This window comes from Pelophylax lessonae (assembly GCF_965119305.1).
Source record: "Pelophylax lessonae genome assembly, chromosome: 3".
Classification (NCBI taxonomy): Eukaryota; Metazoa; Chordata; class Amphibia; order Anura; family Ranidae; genus Pelophylax; species Pelophylax lessonae.
In genome coordinates, this window is record NC_138770.1 from 577,576,792 (window position 1) to 577,595,915 (window position 19,124).

The 19,124-nt window shown below is 42.3% G+C and overlaps 1 protein-coding gene across 5 annotated transcripts in view; it reads left to right on the forward strand.

Annotated features, from left to right (window-relative positions):
* Positions 1-19,124, forward strand: part of EHBP1 (EH domain binding protein 1) — a 739,122-nt gene that overhangs the window by 464,653 nt on the left and 255,345 nt on the right. For all 5 annotated transcript variants that reach the window (XM_082251356.1, XM_082251359.1, XM_082251357.1 and 2 more), the window contains one exon: positions 12,828-12,971. In XM_082251356.1, the coding sequence (XP_082107482.1) occupies positions 12,828-12,971 (144 nt within the window). The remainder of the gene's footprint in view (positions 1-12,827; positions 12,972-19,124) is intronic.

Below are 19,124 nucleotides of genomic sequence, written 5' to 3' on the forward strand. Positions count from 1 at the left end.
GAAGACTGCAGTCCACAAACGGCCACCATCAAATTTGTTATCCAGAGTAATGGGTAATTTCAATAATTTTTTGGCTGCTACAAATCAGGTTTTTGATGACCCTAACCGCTGCGCTACTGCTGAGGCAAAATTGCACAATTTACGGCAGGGGAGGCGCTCTGTTGCAGAGTACACAACTGAATTCTGGCATTGGATTTCAGATACCAATTGGAATCCAGCAGTGCAAAAAAAAATCTGTTTTGTCAGGGACTCTCTGAACAAGTAAAAGATGAGCTTGCCCGAATAGAAAGTCCTTATGACCTTGAGGTATGTATTAAATTATGTATTTGAATTGATCAAAGACTTACTGAAAGGAGAAAAGAGAGACTGGGAATTCTACGCAGTAATGGTGGCATGCATTTTTCTACTACTCAGTATACTCCTAAGGGTCCAAGAGTTCATCCAGGTTCTGACACTCCTGAACCTATGTAGATGGATGCTATTAAAAGATCTATTACCACTCAGGAGAAAGAAAGACAATGATCAGAGAACTTATGTCTTTATTGTGGAGAATCTGGGCATTACGCAATCAATTGTCCAAATGAATTTAAAAAAACAATTGCTGCAACTGATGCTAAGGTATCTGAACAAATAAACTCAGTTTCTCAGTCTGTCTCTCCTTTGATTCAAGAAGCTACTAAAGTTAATTAGTTAACTTCTCATTTTGTCATCCATGTAAAGCTTATTGTTGAAAGCAGTGAAATACCTTGCTCTGCTATGCTAGACTCAGGGGCCGGGTGGAACTTCATGGACATTGAATTTGCCCAAAATAATAACATTCTAAGAATAAATAAATTTGCCCCAATTGATATGGAAACTGTGGACGGCATACCTTTGTCTTCAGGACCTGTTACCCAAGAGACCGTCCCACTTGAACTCTCAATCGAGACTGACCATCAGGAGACTATCAGCTTTCAGCTGATCACATCGCCTAAGTTCCCTATCATTCTGGGCATTCCTTGGTTCTCTATCCACAATCCTTCCATCAACTGGGAGACACGCTCTTTAAATCTTACATCTGATTATTGCAAAGAACATTGCAAAAAATCTTTCCAATTAAGCCCACCACCAACCCAGGATTCACAAGCAGCTATGGTAACTACCCATTCATACGAAAAGCTGCTTCCACAATATCTTGAGTTTCAGGATGTTTGTGATAAAAAAAAAAAACGCTGATCAGCTGCCTCCGCATCGCTCTTAAAATTGTCCCATTGAATTGCTTCCAGGGGCAGAGATACCCTTTGGTCGTCTTTATTCCTTATCAGAACCTGAGCTGAGGTGCTCAGGGAGTGGCTTGAATCTAGAGAAGGGTTTTATTAGACACTCAACTGGAGCAGCCTTATTCTTCGTAGAGAAAAAGGACTCCACCCTGCGTCCATGTATTGACTACAGGGAGTTAAACAGGATCACAATTAAAAATAGCTATCCACTTCCACTTATTCCAGAAATGCTCGAGAGACTACACTCCGCCAAGCTCTTTACCAAATTAGATTTACGAGGGGCATACAACCTGGTCCGCATTCGTCCCAGAGATGAATGGAAAACTGCTTTCAGAACCACATATGGACATTTTGATTGGTTATGACTTTTGGACTTTGCAATGCTCCCGCAACCTTCCAACATTTCATTAATGATGTTTTTCAACATGTGTTGAATCAGTTTGTAATAGCATATTTGGATGATATTCTCATTTTTTCTGATAATTTGGAAGAACACCGCGAGGACATCTGTACTGTCTTCGTAAAACTAAGGTGAAATCAACTTTACAATAAACTAGAGAAATGCGAGTTTGAACAAACTTAAGATCCAGTTCTTGGGATATATAATTTCTTCTGAAGGAGTGAGCATGGATCCCGATCAGATCAAAGCAGTGGTGGATTGGTCTGTCCCTAAGAATGTTAAGGAAATACAACTATTTGTTTGTATTTGCCAACTTTTACAGAAGATTTATAAGGAACTTCTCCAAGGTAATTGCTTCAATTACGCAGCTGACAAAGAAGGAGATGCCCTTTTTGTGGTCACCAGAGGCAAAGGCCGCCTTTACTAAATTAAAGACTCTCTTCACTTCTGCACCACTACTGGTACATCTAGATCCAGAGCTACCTTTCAGATTCTTAAGCATCCATTCTGAATTGGCGAAAAAATGCAACTCCATGCTTATTTCTCTTGACTGATGTCTCCTGCCGAGAAGAATTATGACATCGGAAACAAGGATCTGCTGGCAATGAAGGAAGCATTTTCTGAGTGGAGGCAACTGCTGGAAGGAGCTAAGCACTCTGTAACCATTCTCATGGATCATAAAAATTTTGAATTTATTCGTTCTGCCAAAAGATTGTCATTTAGACAAGCACGTTGGACCCTATTCTTCTCCAGGTTAAATTTTGTTATTTCGTACCGCCCTGAATCAAGGAACGGTAAGGCTAATGCTCTATCGCCGATGTTGTCTGGGCCTCTCCAGGAAAGCAACTCCAAATGTACGATTCTGTCTCGAAAGAACTTTCTACGGGCCACAAGTTCTAAGACATTTTTTAATCTTCTCAAGGAGGGGTATGAGAATTGCCCACTTCTCAATCATCCCCAGATCAGTTCACATACTGCAGTGTGAACTGTCAGTTCGGAAGTGAATCGGATCGCTTAGGTGTGAACACCCATGCAATGCGATTCTGCTGCGGACCCAAAAAAGGGTCCTGTGCGTGTTCTGTCAGATTCCGATGCAAATTCAGCCATACAATCTGTATGGCTGAATTCGCATCACACTGACATTGCATGTGACTTTCAGAGCAGTGCACTCCGAATCACATGCGATGTCTGTCATCGCTATAGTGTGAACCAGAACTAAAGGCTCATGCACTCCGGCAAAAAAATGCTGCTGTAAGAGATGGCTGGCATTTTTTTTAATGCCACTGAAAGCAGCTTTAAGTTATCTAATGTTCTGTTTACAGGCATATTTTAACGCAGGGTTCAGGGGCATTGAGAAAATGCCTCAAACCTGCTTTGAGTGGCGTTTTCCAGCGTAATTTACTTCCTTATGAGCGTAAACGCATCTAAACACGCCTAAACGTGGGCATACGCTCATAAATGTATTCTAGTAGTTATAATAAATTAATATTCTAGCCAGTAGAATGGCATACGCATCTAAGCACGGTTCGCGTAATACAATGCACCACTAGAGGCATTTCTTCTGGCAGAAAAATGCAGCATATTTTCATACGCCGGAGTGCATGAGGCCTAAATTTCAGCACATTGCTGGCATTATGCACATTAACAAAGACTCATTTTGTTTATACAGTTTACAAATTAGAGGGCTGGGATAGTCTCTCTGTGCATGCATCTGACTTTTGGTTCCTTTCTGATTGTAAATCACTTCACATAAGTTATTGGATCGTAAATGTGTCATTATGTCTAGGCAGAGTTTAATAACACAACAGCAGCCACAAGTCGGCACTGTCTTGTGGCCCTTTACATCTCTTCTTTCAAATTACATGTTGATAATTAGCCTATTAACTAAATCATTTACTATACCTGTGAGCTTTTGTTTATGTAATTTACGCTTTTCAATCTAGTAATTAAGTCAGATTGGTCATTACCATCCAGCTTAGGGTAGAGGCCAGTTTTCCATAAAACTGATGTTTAAAGAATATGTAAACCCAACATTTCATATTGTATACATTTCCTGATATGTGGCTGCTGTACCATGTACTTGTATGAAAAAGTCTCCTGTTCTCTTTGTATTACTTCGTTTGTGTTAAACCCCTGGTGTTCCTGCCAGTACCTCCACTTTCCTAGCTTTCCTGAAAACTCAGCTTTCAACGATCAGACTTGTGCTGACACAACCCCCTGTACAGCCACTGGGAAGATCAGTGTGCTGCTGTTACACCCCACCCCCCAGCTGCTCTTTGAGCTCCTTATACAGCTGAGAACAAAGATTATGTGATCACTTATGAAAAAAGCTGAAAAAAGGTTTTTTTAATGTTTTGTGTATACATATATATTGTGACAGGAAGTCAGGTAAATCTGTGGGTGTTGTCACAGACGGGAGATACATTTCTGCCTTGTTTAGACAATTTACCAATTACTATCGGGTGTCGGCTGCGAAGGTAGCCGGAAAGGTTTAGGACGTTGGAAAGCTTCAGCTATTCAGAATGAGGCAATTAAGGCCTCTATAAGTTATCCAGAGGTTGACTACTGATTGCTGCATCCTGAGGCTTTGTGCGTTAAGGAGAGCAGTGAGCTGAGAAAGACTTCTGAAGGTGAGGTGGTGTGGACTTTTTCTGTGTGAAAAGAAAAACAAATAGTCTATTGGTTTACTGCTGTATGACCAGCAGTGTCTGCCCAGCAGTAGGTTGTGACAGACTCCATAGGTAGGTTCCTGTGTTGTGAAGGTAGACGCCCCAAGTGGCCAGGTTTTATTTTATGTTTTGTTTGATTTATGCTGTTTGGATGCTTGCACTTGTTCCAGCAAATTGGAAGAATAAACCATAGACCGTTATTTTCAACCACTCCTCGGCTGTCTCTCTGTGTAGCGAACCCACCCAGGGGGTCACCCACACCCGCTACCGAGCCAACCCCTTACAATATATATACACAAATGTGTATTGCCTTTGATTTCTATTTTAAACTGAATGGGTTGTTTTACAAGGTAAGGATTTACATAAACTTTAACTTCTAAATGCAGAAATTTGGCCAGATTCAGTTACTCACAGGCTTTTTTTTTTTAATGGCAAGGGTTTTGATGGCGAGGACTCTGTGCCTTGGGTTCCCAGGTCTACCCAACTGCTACAACTCTTATACGGGAGCCTCCCTTTCAATTTTCCCTGTAGGATTATTTATTTATTTATTTTTTTCATTAAACAGAGTCTGCCACTTTTCCCATTCAGAGCAAAAGGCAAACTCTGTTTAATGCAAATGATCGATTCTCTTGATAGGCAGTTGCATTTTAGGAGATCTATCATGTTGCTCATTCATGGCAAAGTGATTGGTTCCGTTGACAGGCCACCCCTTCAGGCACTCCTCCCCATCACCACTGACTGATAATTGGCTGTGCAGTGCTTCTATCTCTCCATTTATTTATTTTTTTTAAGCCTCGATCTATTCCATGTGAAAGCTCCACGTTAGCCTGAGATTACACTGGAGTAATGACTGTAATGGATCAACCGACACTCCGACTGGGTACCTCCGTTGACGGATGCTCCTAGTGCTTCCCGAGGGTTCCAAGCACTTCACCAGACACCATAACCACATCAGACCCCTTGAACCGCCACAGTTTGGTTGGGGTCTCGCTGTCCCCTACCCACCCTGGACCTACGACAAGGCTCCAGGTTCCCATGGGTGAACCTCTCTTTTTCCAGAGAATGAAGCAGGAACAAGCTCTTACAAGAGCTTAGTGATTATCCAAGGGAGTATGATGAGCATAGCAATCCCTTGTAGCAGCTTCCCCCAATACGAGACAGCACTCTAGATTGAGGGTGAAGTCAAACTGTTCATTCAAACACATGCACAAAGAGATATACACTGTGGGACAATCCCCCCTCCCCCTTAGCAGCCAATCCACATACACATATACATCCCATAATAAGTTTATTCAAGGCAGACAGAACAATAGAACAATGGAATACAGGCCCTTACCAATAACAAACCCCACCCCATCTCACTGTCTAGCAAGGGTCTACAACAGTCTAAGTCTCCCAGTGTAAAGTGGGATTTAATCTTCATATTTCTATAACAAGATATTGCTGACAAATATGACTGTCCCATCTGAAGCAATTCAAACCATTAATTATCTGTCTTTCACTTCCAGTGACAGTGAATACCGTCACAATGACCTTCTCCCTCCCCTGTGTGACAGTGGTAGTAGTACTAGATACACATGGATTGAAAGCCGTCAGGAAATGATCAGTTCAGCCATTTCCAGCCAACGTTTGGCCCCTGTGTACAGCTCCTTGTCCATCATAACCTGTAGAGATGGGCTCAGGCGTGTTTGAGTTCCCACATGCCTGATCCCGCCAGGAAGCCAACACTGCACTCCGCTAATCACAGGCAGTGAGACATTTCCTGGTCCGCAGCTGCACAGAACGGGAAATGTCTCAGTGCCTGTGATTGGTGGAATGCAGTGTCGGCTTCCTGGCGGGATCTGGCATGTGGGAACTTGAACAGGCCTGAGCCCATCTCTAATGACCGGCCTCATGGCCGGCTTCTGTTGATCGAGCATGCTGGAAAACCAGCATCCAATCAGTGATTGCAGCCAATGGCTGCAAGCTCTGATCACTGTGTTCTAGTCGGGGGGGGGGGGAGCTATTATCTGATGTGTTAGTATGGCGATCTGTAAGTGTTCTTTAATTAGTTTTGCACCTTAAAAGCCCAAAAATCCTTGGCAATACATTTCTATAGTTATTTCAGGGTGTGGTGCAGTTGTTCTTTCATGGCACCCTCATCTACACAAATATATAATGTACGTTTTTGTACGTTTAGCCCACTGGGTTGAATGAAAAAGAAACTTCCAATGTGTATCCAGCATAAGAGGAGAAGGTCACATGGATTCCCACACCAGGAATTTCTGTGGGCTCCAACAAACAGAGCGCCGGGGGAGCACAACAAAGGTTGTATCTAAAACAACAATGCAATCCTGCATCATTTGATAGAGGTGATATAAAGCATTACTTGAGTTGGAGCTCAATCCATTTATATATTTTCCAGCATGCAGATAGATCTCTGAACATGTTTTTCAATTGTTACCTTTTCTGCAGAGGAAAAGCGAGCAAACCCCATGGTCAGGTCAGCCCATTTATTTCGATCCCCCGTTCTACCATCATATTTGAAGACATTTGAATCTCAGGTCAAAGTTAGTTAGTTAAAGCAAACATTTTATTACAGCAATGAGTCTCTCATGGGGGCGGGAGTGGGATATAAAACCCAATGTACTAGCAATTCTTCCTGCAGTGACTAACTGCTGACCTCAACCTGTGAGTGACGAACTTCTCTGTACTATTTACCCAGCTTCATCTATGTGAACAAAGTGTGATCTTGTTACGTTTTCTGCAGTCACATGTACAGATAACCTGCTGAACCAGTTGTCCGACACTGAAGAGCCCAGATTGTTGCTCTGTTACCATAGGCTCTTATTGTTACAAGCAGCAGTCAAGTGTGTGCTAATTAAACACAGGTAAAATGTGAGCTCAGCCTATACCAGCAAAGGCAGGTGTGAGTTCACAGGTAATGCCGATGCTTCCTGTGTGCCTAATGCTGTGCAGCAATTGCATGCCATGTAGAATAATAGGTTTCCTTTATTCCCAGATGCAAAAAGGGGCTAAAGATAGCAAGGAAAAGAGTGGCAGTTTTAGCAACCAATCAGATCCCAGGTTTTGTTTTCCTACAGCAGGGGCAGTTTATAGGGCCTCTTGTACACTGCAGCTTGAAAAAACTTAGTTTAGCTTTCTTTTTTTTTACTAAGCTAAAATACTGCCCATTAATTGTAACGTGCCTATGCACACAGGCGCGTACATAAGCGCCGTGCATTCTTCAGTAAAAGCAAGATAGAAAATCTGCATTTTTGGTCAGTAATTTACGCCTCATGTGTGCAAATACGCACGATTGTGCGCAAATGGCCATTTACATAATGCATAAAACAAGAATGTGAGAATACGCTTTCGTGCATTTGCGCAAAATTGCGCGATTACATATCCGCGAAAATACGAGCAAATACATTAAAAAAAAGCTGATGAAAAAGTAGATACTCAAACAGGAGTATCGTGTGCAAGAGGCCTAAAAATGACCAACTGTTTTGCTTTTATAGCACTTTTGATCCATTATTATGATTTTAAGGTCATTTAAAATTGCAGATTTGAAGAGGAAGTAAAGCGCTCTTTTTTTTTTTCTTTTATGACCTGCAAAAGTAAAGGCATATCGTGCTAGTATGCATCGCATACTAGCACATTGTTGTGAAACTTACCTACAAAAGAAGCCCTCGTTGTCACCACTGGAGGCCGCATCCATCTTCACCCATCTTCCTTCCAGGTCCGCGGCCTTCCGGCTGTGTGACTGGCCGGAGCCACGTGATGTCACTCCTGTGTATAGGTGCGGGAGCTGCCGGTCACAGCACAGGGCTATGAGGAAACCGCACAGGTGGCAGTTCCTTCAGAGCGCATGCACCGATGACATCATTGGCTGCATATGCAGTAAATATCTCCTAAGCGGTGCACATTTAGGAGATATTTACAGTACCTATAGGTAGGTCTTATCATAGGCTTACCTATAGGTACAAAAAATTAATGGAAGTTTACTTACACTTTCACCACCACCATTCCCTGACTCTCAACTGTGGCATCTTACTGCTAATCCTCTTCTGGGTTGGGTTGAAAGCCCAGCATCTTAGTCCACATCCAGCAAGCCCAAAGAGTCATGTACGCACCTCCGGAGGGTTTGTCAGCAAGGCAGCCTGGGCTCACAGGAGAATGCTGCAAAGAACAGAACACTTCACTACTTGTGCTCCATTTTCTGCAACATTAAAGTGGTATTAAACCCAAGAGAAAACATTTATTCTATTTCAGCTTGCTAATGCTTAGATATGATGGCTGCATTTGTTTCCCTTTTTTATGCTTTCTTTCGTCTATTTTCAACTGGTAATCCAGCCAGCAAGTCTGTTGCTTTTCATAACACAAACTCTCCAGCAAAATGTATCAGTTTAAATGGATGGTCCCAAAATCTTAACACAGGCAAGGGTGAATAAAATGATCCACTTTCATTTATTCAAGTAAAACCTTTATCCCAAAAGGAAAAAAAACTGTTTGCTGTAATTGATTTTAAAGCGTGAGCTGGAGTTCGGCTTCAGTTTGTTAGTGGTTCTAAATCTGCTAGTGCATTAAACATTACCCCCCCCCCTTGGGTTTAACCACTTGCCTACCGGGCACTTTCACCCCCTTCCTGCCCAGGCCGATTTCAGCTTTCAGCGCTCTCACACTTTGAATAACAATTGCGTGGTCATGCTACACTGTACCCATATGAAATTTTTATCATTTTTTTCACACAAATAGAGCTTTCTTTTGGTGGTATTTAATCATCTCTGGGTTTTTTATTTCTTATAAAAAAAAAAGAAAAAAGACAGAAAATTTTGAAAAAAAATTTTTTTTTTCTTATTTTCTGCAAGTAAATTTTGAAAATAAATACATTTCTCTAGCGCTCATCGACAGACGTAGTCCTCGGTGATACACCACCTTCGAGTAGTATGTTCCCCCTTTTTCCCGAAGGTGGTGTATCACCGAGGACTACGTCTGTCGATGAGCTAAGAGAAAAGGATTTTACGGTAAGATTTTACAAAAATCCATTTTTCTCTAGCGCTCATCGACAGACGTAGTCCTCGGTGATACACCACCTTCGGGAAAAAGGGGGAACATACTACTCGAAGGTGGTGTATCACCGAGGACTACGTCTGTCGATGAGCTAAGAGAAAAGGATTTTACGGTAAGATTTTACAAAAATCCATTTTTTTCTCCTTCACTGATGTGCGCTGATGAGGCGGCACTGATGGGCACTGATAGGCTGCACTGATGGGCATTGATGAGGTGGCACTTATGGGTACTGATGAGGTGGCATTGACGAGGAGGTACTAATATGCCGCACTGATGAGCACTGATAGGTGGCACTGATAGGCGGCACTGATGAGCACCGATAGGCGGCACTGATGAGCACTGATAGGCGGCACTGATGAGCACTGATAGGTGGCACTGCTGGGCACTGAGAGGCGGCACTGTGAGGCGGCACTGCTGGACACTGATGGGTGGCACTGACGGACACTAACGGGTGGCACTGATGGGCAGCACCATCAGTGCCCACACTCAGTGCCCATAGTGCTGCTAGTCAGCACTATGGGCACTGATGGCGGGCACTGTGGGCACTTGTGTTATTTTATTTACCTCTTTTGTAATCAGGGCACTGGTGATCAGTGCCCTGATTACATTTTTCTTTGTCCCCCTAAGCACTGATCGGCTCTGCTCCTTCCTCACACGCAGTCTCTGTGTGCGGAAGGAGAGCTGGCGATGAGAGATGATCTCATATGTTTACATATGAGATCATCTCTCATTGCATGGTCCGATCACGTGGTAAATGGCCGCTGTGATTGGCCATTTACCACGATCTGTGATTGGCTTTGTCCAAGGGACACGGCCGACACAGATTTTCCCAGATGCGCGCTCGCGGGAGAGCGCGGGGAGCCTGTTTAAAGACGGCCTCCCGGAAATTAGAGCCCGCGCTGTAGCCGTCTTTCGGCTATAGCGCGGGCCGGAAGTAGTTAATACCGCTTTAAGAACTGCCCACTGCTGATGCTGGATAAGGAGGACTGCGTGTGTCACATGACTAGCTGGAAGAAACCTGTATTTAAGCTATGTATGAAGGAAAGATTTTAGGGCAAAGCAAACCGAGTCTAGAAAATGTGAAACTTAACTTACAAAATCCACGCCATCTCAGGACAAGAATGAGAAATCATAAGATTTAAAAAAATAAATAATAGAAATAATACATTTTAAAAATAGAAATATTAATAAATAAGCATTATTTCAAATTTACCTGAAATATTGAAGTTTTTTGATCAGCATGGCAATTGGCAACTAGCATTTTACAAAGAAGACGTCCACAATTACATTCTACCTATTTTCTAAGTTCAGTTTTTTTTTGTTTTCATTTATATATAACTGGAATAAATAATAAATAAGGGTCTTTTATTTCTACCTACACTTGAACATTTGTGTGAATTTGTATTGAAGCTACAACTCTATTTGTTCTGTTTACCTTAATCATTGAAAGTAAAAGTAGAAGAAAGCCTACATTTTGGGTTGTCCCCAGAAAAGTAATAGAGGTGATATCTTCCAGTGGGGACATTAGTTCTGGTGACCTGGGGACCCAAGGAATTCCTCCAATTTTCAGAGATTTCCTCTCACTTCCTGTTTGGCTATGGGACAGGAAGTGAAGGGAAATCTCTGCAATGGGAAACAGATGGTGAAAAAAAAAATCTGATAGGGGTTGTATCCCTTCTTGCTCTATCCAAAATGGGAAAAAAAGTTTTACCTATAGTTCTACTTTAAAGTGTTACTAAACCCAGGAGCCTGCATTCACTATATCTGGTCTCCCTCAGTACACAGAACATGGAAATGTAATAGTTTCAGTGAATATAAACTGCTAAATACCTTTTCTCATCAGCAGTTAGAGTCTTGTGACTTGCATCAATGTCTGGCTGAACGCTGGTTAAAGCTTGTAGGAGGTTTTCAGTCTCCCCTTATTGTCCTATGAGAATGCATGACCCTCTGTCCAGACAGTGCTGATTGGCCCTGTGCTGATCATATGCACTCTTCCAAGGAAAAAAAAATGGTCTAGCAATACAGACCAAACTTAGCATGTGTAGAATGCCACCAAGGCTCTGTTCTGTCAGGAGATAGTTTGGGAACTGTGGAAGAATGGGAGGATCAGAGAAGACAGGATGAAACAGCCTTTTTACACAATGCAGATGATTAACCCCTTAGGTTCCACAGTGAGTAGAACAAGCATGCTTTAATGCATATACAGACTGACTTTACTGCTGTGGGTTTAGTAACACTTTAAATGCCATATAGTTGTCCCCACCAGACACAACTTAGTTACAGTTTATGATGCTAATACCAAGTTCCATACCTTGGACCACCAACTCCCTCTTTTCTACATTGATGAGGCAATCCATCACACTGAATGTCCAGTAAGAATAATGACCAGTATGGAGAGGTGAACCAAGGTCGACCAAAACGCCCACTTTTGTTAAAGCGGAGTTCCGGCATTGAAAAAAAATTTAGATAAAAATACCTCCGGGACAGGGCTAGTGCATTTCAGCAATGATAGCCTCTGAACTGTCCCCGGTTTCACTTACCTTTTAGAAGAAATACTTACCTTGAAAATGTCTTGTCTAGCGCTGCCATCTCAGGTGTGGGCAGCTGAAGCCGAAGCGTCCTCTTCGGTGACATTGGAGTCCCAGAATGCCCTGCAGCGGCCCTGCTCGTCACTTCCGGGGCAGGCGCGTCATCCCTATACAGCTTCTGGGCATGCCCAGAAGCTGTTTAGCAGGGAATGACGCGCCTGCATCGGAAGTGACGAGCAGGGCCGGTGCAGGCGCATTGACTCCTGGGAGCGATGACGCTCGGCTCCCAGGAGTCAATGCAAGCAGGAAGTGACGGCGGCGGCCATGTCCGCAGAGGGAGGAAGGAAGGTAAGTATATTTTCTTTAAAAACAAGGTAAGTGAATAAAAAAATGTTTTTAATTATCCAAATTCTTTTTCAGGTAATTTAGAGCAAGCGGATGGCAAAATTTTGTTTTTAGGCTGGAACTCCACTTTAAGTCACTGTTCACATTACAGAACACCTTAGTTTCTGGGATAACATTGCACTTGGGTGTTTAGTTCTGTGTTGTGCAACTTATCTCTCATGATTCTATCAGGCAGTTCTAAATCCTTGAAAAAAATGCCCCTTTTTTTTTCTTTACAAATAGGAGTTATGTGTATCAGTGACCATAGAGATGTAGCCAGCAGGATACCAATAAATTCTATTATGAAAATTAGACACAACACTACACTGAGATCAAGAACAAGTGATTCTACTTATGGAATTTCAGAATGTGAACACAGTGGACTTTCAAATGAAACACTGGGCATAAAATTGAGGTCCAGAGCTCAATGAAATGATGAGTTGTTCATGATGACAGCTGTATGTAGGTGGATTATAAGTCCTGTGTATTGCTTACTGGTTTCTTATTCTTATGTCTTCTTTTTTTTTTTTTTCAGCAGCGAATGCTGTCCAGACAAGAAGAGCTGAAAGAACGGGCCCGGCTATTACTAGAACAGGCCAGAAGAGATGCTGCTCTGAAAGCAGGAAATAAGCAGAGGAACAATGTTGCAGCCTCTACACGCACCAAGCAGCTAAGTGAAGTATGAGTGACCTTCTTATATTTGATATATTTCCCTACATCCTTGTTTTAGTTGGTGTTGCATGTAGAATCACATAAATTACCCTGGTACAGTAAGCAGGGTATACAGATTCTTTATTTGAAAGATTAAAGACTAAACCGCTGTATGCAAGCTTCTACGACCGTTCTCATATATGAAAATGGGCTTGTGAACAAGTTATCCAAGGTTCCTGTTAGGGTTCAGTGTAGGCATGTTCAGATCCTACTCCAAATCCACTTGAGCAACCTGCCAAGAAGCTGGCACCTGTACTGGGCCAACCATCTGTGGCCGACATATTCCCATCTCGCAGTATACAAGGGGCATATATACACGTGGCTGAGGAATAAGAAATGCCTTGGCAGCTTATAATTGACCCAGTACAGTAGCAGGCTGGTGGGTTTGCACTAGGATTCGAACACGCTTGAGCTTATCTCTAGTTCCTGAGACTAAGCTGTTAGTTTAGAACCTGACAGCGAGGGACATTGCTTCAGCACAGTTGATAGCCACACATTTGTTCCTATATATATGGTACTTTTATTTCTTGTCATAAAACAATGTGACTTTAACAATACTGAAAGCCGTTTAAAGATATGAGCTGCTTACACATAACTACAATCATTTTTATTATCCTACGCTATACCTAAATAGTCTAATCAGGCAAAGCTTTGACATTTCCAGATAGTATCGGAGCTTGTTGCTAAACCCCATCCCCACGCAACCTATTGGCCCATCACTATGATGGGCTTCCTTACTGGTCAATAAAAATGTGTGTGGACTGGGTGGTGAAAGGTAAGCTTCAACAGTATCAGAAAAAAATGGATCAGATGAAAAACGGATGTAAACGGACAAATGGTCAGTTTTTCATCCGTTTTTGCATTGGTAGTTGATGTAAAAAAATGGATGAAAAACGGATGAAAACGGACAAAAAAACGGATGGAAAACTGATAAACTGAATGGACCGTATGTGTGAAAGGGGCCTAAGGGTGTGCTGAGGCTTATCCCAATCAAAAGGACCTGGCAATATGGGTGAAGGGGAAAGAATAAAAACTGTTGAAGGTATGTTAAGCTGATCTGGGTGCCTGCACTTCATACCTATCAATAGCTTTCTGTATTCCTAAAGTAACCGATTCAGTTACAGGAAAGTCTCTATATTTTTATATATTTACATGTGAATTTAGCTGGCTAAGCAAAAATCCTGTCTTTGTAGAGTCTGGATAAAGTCAGTTTTTCAAAATAAGATTCCATGGAATCTTAAACTGGTTATGTCGGCTCATGAAAACCACCTTTGAACCTATCAGAGATGTCCCTCTGTTTATACTCCCCAACAAATTCTCCTTCCACTTTGCCATCACCTTTGCGTTTTTCTGAGTTAGTGGCTTTCTCTTTTGGAGCACTCTTTCTTGTCCTAAACAAGGACAAAGTTGTCTTGATGTCTATGACCTTTCTAAAGGTGGTGTCTTCCTTTCACCTTAACCAAGACATTGTTCTTCCATCTCTCTGTCTCTCCCCTTTATACCCCAAGGAGGTTGCAATTTATTGTTTGGATGGCGTGTGCAAGTTGTTCAAGTTTATCTGTCAGCCACGTCTTCTTTCAGGCTGACTTGACTATCTTTTTTTCATTCCTGAGGGTTCCCATGGGAGACAGCCTGCCTCTCATTCCACCATTTCTGGGTGGCATAGGCAGCTCATCATCCAAGTCTATGGGCTTATAGACAAAGCTCTGCCTTTTCCTATCAAGGAGTACTCTACATGATAAGTAAGTGCCATTGGGCTTTTTAGCTTTAGCATCTGTTATCAAATTGCAAGACTGCTAAGTTTTTCCAGGTGATTGTTCAGACCTCAGCTGATGCAGACTTCAAGCGTAACGTCCTAAAGGCAACTCTTTGAGCTTTAAGTAAGCCTCAGTTTACCCTGTTTCTGTGGGTTTGTTGGCTTTTAGACATCCCATTTGTTTTAGAATTCGGTCTTTCCTTTGTCCCTTAATGAATGGTTAAAGTGGTTGTAAACCCTTTTATATTTCCAGTGAAGTGACTAGCCTCAGGTGAGACACAGGGAAAATGCACTCCTACATAAATTGTACCTATTTATCTGCAGCCATCTCTTCTCCACTTCCATTCAAAGTCCAGAATTTACACAGCTTTTCTGAGCTTCCAGAGGCTGGGGGAGGGAAGCTGATGTCACACAGTACATAGCTCAGAGAGCAGAGATGAGTGTAATCTGAGAACTGAGTGGAGGGGGAGGAAACCGCCACTCCACACAATCTCACAGGGAAATATGCACATCTCAGGCTTTCAATCACAGGCTGTGTGCTGGAGCTGCTCTCTCCCATCCCCCTTTCTGACTTGCCAAAAATTCCTTTTTTTTTTATCATTAAGGGACAGAGGTCCCACCCCTCTTATTTTAATTACTCCTACTACTGCCTTGGCTAGCCCATACATCTCAGAATTTTACCTACCCTGTGACCTTAATGAACCCAAAAAAAAAAGCATTTTACGATATGTCAAAAATCCTGTTTTGGTATGCCTCACATGGAGGCCATGTACTTTGTTTTGTAACAAGTGATCTAATGTGATGAGGCAGTTATGGGACTATGAAAGTAACTGCAAGGATATAACCCCCCCCCCCCCCAATTTGTTTAATATTATGTTCTGCCTATTTTTATTCTCCCCTGAAACCAACCCCCTTACCTGTGTATAATAAATGAAAGGCCAATAGTTACTTTTACTTGTCAGTCTCAGTCCCAGCACAATTACATGGGTCATGCTGAAGGAAATGCAACGTGACAGGCCAGGTGCGATCAAGCCTGCTTTGTTAGCTTTCTCTCAGTGCCCCACCGATAACCTCCCAGATGACCTTGTAAGATCATCATCCCCAGGGAATTCACGCTGATTTAGTTTTCATAATGGCATTTCCGAAGCTGATAGACCTGTGCGTTGCACCATTGCCGTTTCCCTAGCTATCATTTAGAGTGTGAGCTGATGCTAGCTAAATGGCTGGGTGAAATCTAACATAGGATATAGCATCTCCTCTTTCAGGTTTCAGATTAGAGGTTCCAAATCTAGATTATTTGATCAGACATTAAGTTTGACCAGTTGTATAGATCTTTTAATTTAAGGTCGAGTTGTGCAAAGATCTTTTTGTTGTACATAATTTACATTCTGAATGAATGTGGATGGCACACTATGAAAATCACTAGATGATCTTTACCCAATCCGGATAAGGAAATGATCATATGTCTGTAGGCACTCCCTGACCTATTTAGACAGCCCCTGGCTGACCTTTCTTACAGGGATAAATTCATTAGCTGGGTTAGATTTTCCACACTGATTGACGTTTTCCCTCAAGATAAGTTAGCGCTAGGGGTGTCTATTTGATCTCCTCCCTCCCTTTTTTATAGGCTTACAAATATATCCCAGCATTAGTGTTTATAAAAATATATTTTAGTAATTTCATTTGCATGTAAACCCAAGCCATAAACCTATTTTCTCCCTTTTCGTCTGTATATATAACCTTGAAAGTGTTTTGGTTTTTGATAACCACACTACCTCCTTATCACTAGTGATGGTCAGATCCCCCATTTCGCTAGCGATAGTCTTAAGTCCCGTACACACGTTCAGATAATCGGATGACTGATCGTTTGCATTTTGTTGCATGATACTAACATCGAATTCAACAATGCGTACAAACCGTATGATTTTTGTCGTACAATACGGGAAAAGCTTCCTGATTGCTTAGCTACATATCAGATGGTGCAAAACAAAAACAATGGCAGTCAGGCTTATTCCATGCTATTTTAGTGTTTCTGATCATGCTTGGTGTTTGTCAATCGATTTTTAGCGGAAGCATAGTGTACTGATGAAACGATTGTCGTTCGCGGGGCTATCGAACAACGCAAGTTTTCCTGTTTGTCCCTTCGGATTTTGTTGGATGAACTGTCGTGATCGGCTGTCGAAAGCTGTGTACTAACGATCAGATTATCGTACGATCAGGTCGAAAGCGAGTTTTATCGTACGATTATCGGAACGCGTGTACAGGGCATTACCCTGTATGACAGCAACAGATATAAATAGTGTTGCTTACAAACTGTTTTCAAGAATTGTTATCTTTTAAACTATGCGATGTATCTAGAATCAGTGTCACGATTTTTCCCAAACTTCTCATAGTCATTGATCAGAATTGGCTTGAACGAACTTCTAAATCATAAGAAATATTAGCAATGCATGATTTATTTGGGGCAGGAATCACTTATATAACAGATATTTGGGTTTAGGAATCCTTTGAAGTGTTGGAAACTTGCCTTGAACTGAACTCTTCGTTCACAAAGAAAACTAGGTTAAAAGAGAAGTGAAGGAAGGCACAAATCCTCCAAAGAATGCATGAGTAGTGGAATAGTGGTCTGTTCTTTGACACCAGCGGTATAATGTGCACATAAGCTGTGCCTGAGTAATCAAAGAGTTAGGCAGAGAATGGGTTAACGTGGTGCATGTCTGGTGGCAGCCCTTGTATTAACTCTGTAATTAATTTAAGATTTAGCAACAATCCGAAATGTTTAATTCCACTTGGTGGTGTTTTCATTTCACTAGCAGCAACGGTATTTATTTTAAGACTTAGCAGAGTAAGTATGTGATATATTGCTTTGCTTTTGACTGAGCCTCACAATGCTTTCAAAGACCTGACTAAATTGGTCGTCCTGTGCAAAGCAAAGTAAAGCGGCTTTTTCTCCCCCCCCCCCCCCCCCTCTCCTCATCTTACTACGGCTTCTTGTGGCAATTAAACCTGTAACTTTATTTTCTACATTTCTAGAGGGAGGGAGAACAGGGATCTTCTCAAAGAAAGGGAACTTTACAGAATGCAACCTTGGTGCTTTGATGTTAATTGGAAAACATTGATTGAAAGGACAGCTCTGCCATGCTGATAATTGTGACAGATTTAGATATGATCACTAGATCTGTAGATAACAAAAGCAGCTTTTGGCCATCTAATTGGCAAAATGAGGAGGAGGGGGGAAAGAGCATTGTCTTTTCAATCCCTTTTCTGCCCAGGACTTTCTTTGCTCGTGTTTGTTAGAAGCATTTTTGTCACGCTTAATTTTTATGTTTTTTTTTTTTTTAAAGTTAGGCCCTGTTCACATATGGCTGATTTGGAATTGCAGGCAGAATTGCCACGATTTTACCCGCAATTCAGAATTACAGCCAAACGTGCATTTGAGTGCCCTTCATCTTAAATGGAACCCCAAACGTGGCACAATTTTGCCACAACTGTCGAGCGATGAGCGAGATGTGCAAAATTGCTAATGGCTAAGGGCTAAAATTTGATCCATGAGCTTTTTTGGAACAACAATTACGCATAGGGCAGCCCATTCCAGTGAACATACGCTAAATTGCCAAAAGTATTGGGACGCCTGCCTTAACACGCACATGAACTTTTTTTTTTTTGAAAGGTGTTTATTTATAAGTTTGCAATAAAAATACACAACAAAAGGCACTACAACAAAGACAGTAAGAGCCCATTCACACTGCCGCAACTTGTCAGGTGACTTGTCAGCCTGACAAGTCGCGGTCGGTCGCGGTCCATTGAGTAGTACAGGACCCGTTCTAATAGGAGCAACACAAGTCGCTCCGACTTAGAAAAAGGGTCCTGTACTACTTTGGGGCGACCTCAGAGCGACTTGCATAGACTTCCATTATGTGAAGTCCCTGCAAGTCACGCCGAAGTCGCGGTGCTCACGACTTCACAGGTCGCCCCCCGAAGTCGTGTCGCCTCAGTGTGAACCGGCTCTTAATCATGACAGGGTATGTACAGTGAAAATATTGGAGAACATTGCAACATTAGCAAATTCAGCGGATGGCCAACGTGGGGGGGGGGGGGAAAGTAGGGACCTCGACAACATGGCCCCGTTAGGAACCCACATTGACATCCCGTAGGACAAACTCAACCGGGCATCAAAAGTGGTCCCAAAAACAGAGGAAACAAGGACAACAGCCAGACGCCCACAGCTGACACAAACGTAAATATACACGCACACCTTCCCCCACCCTCCATAAACCCAGCCCCAGGGGGGGGGGGCAACAGACACCGCTTCATAGTCGTCCCATATAATCCATGACTCCCTGGGGATCACCCCGTTCCCACTCA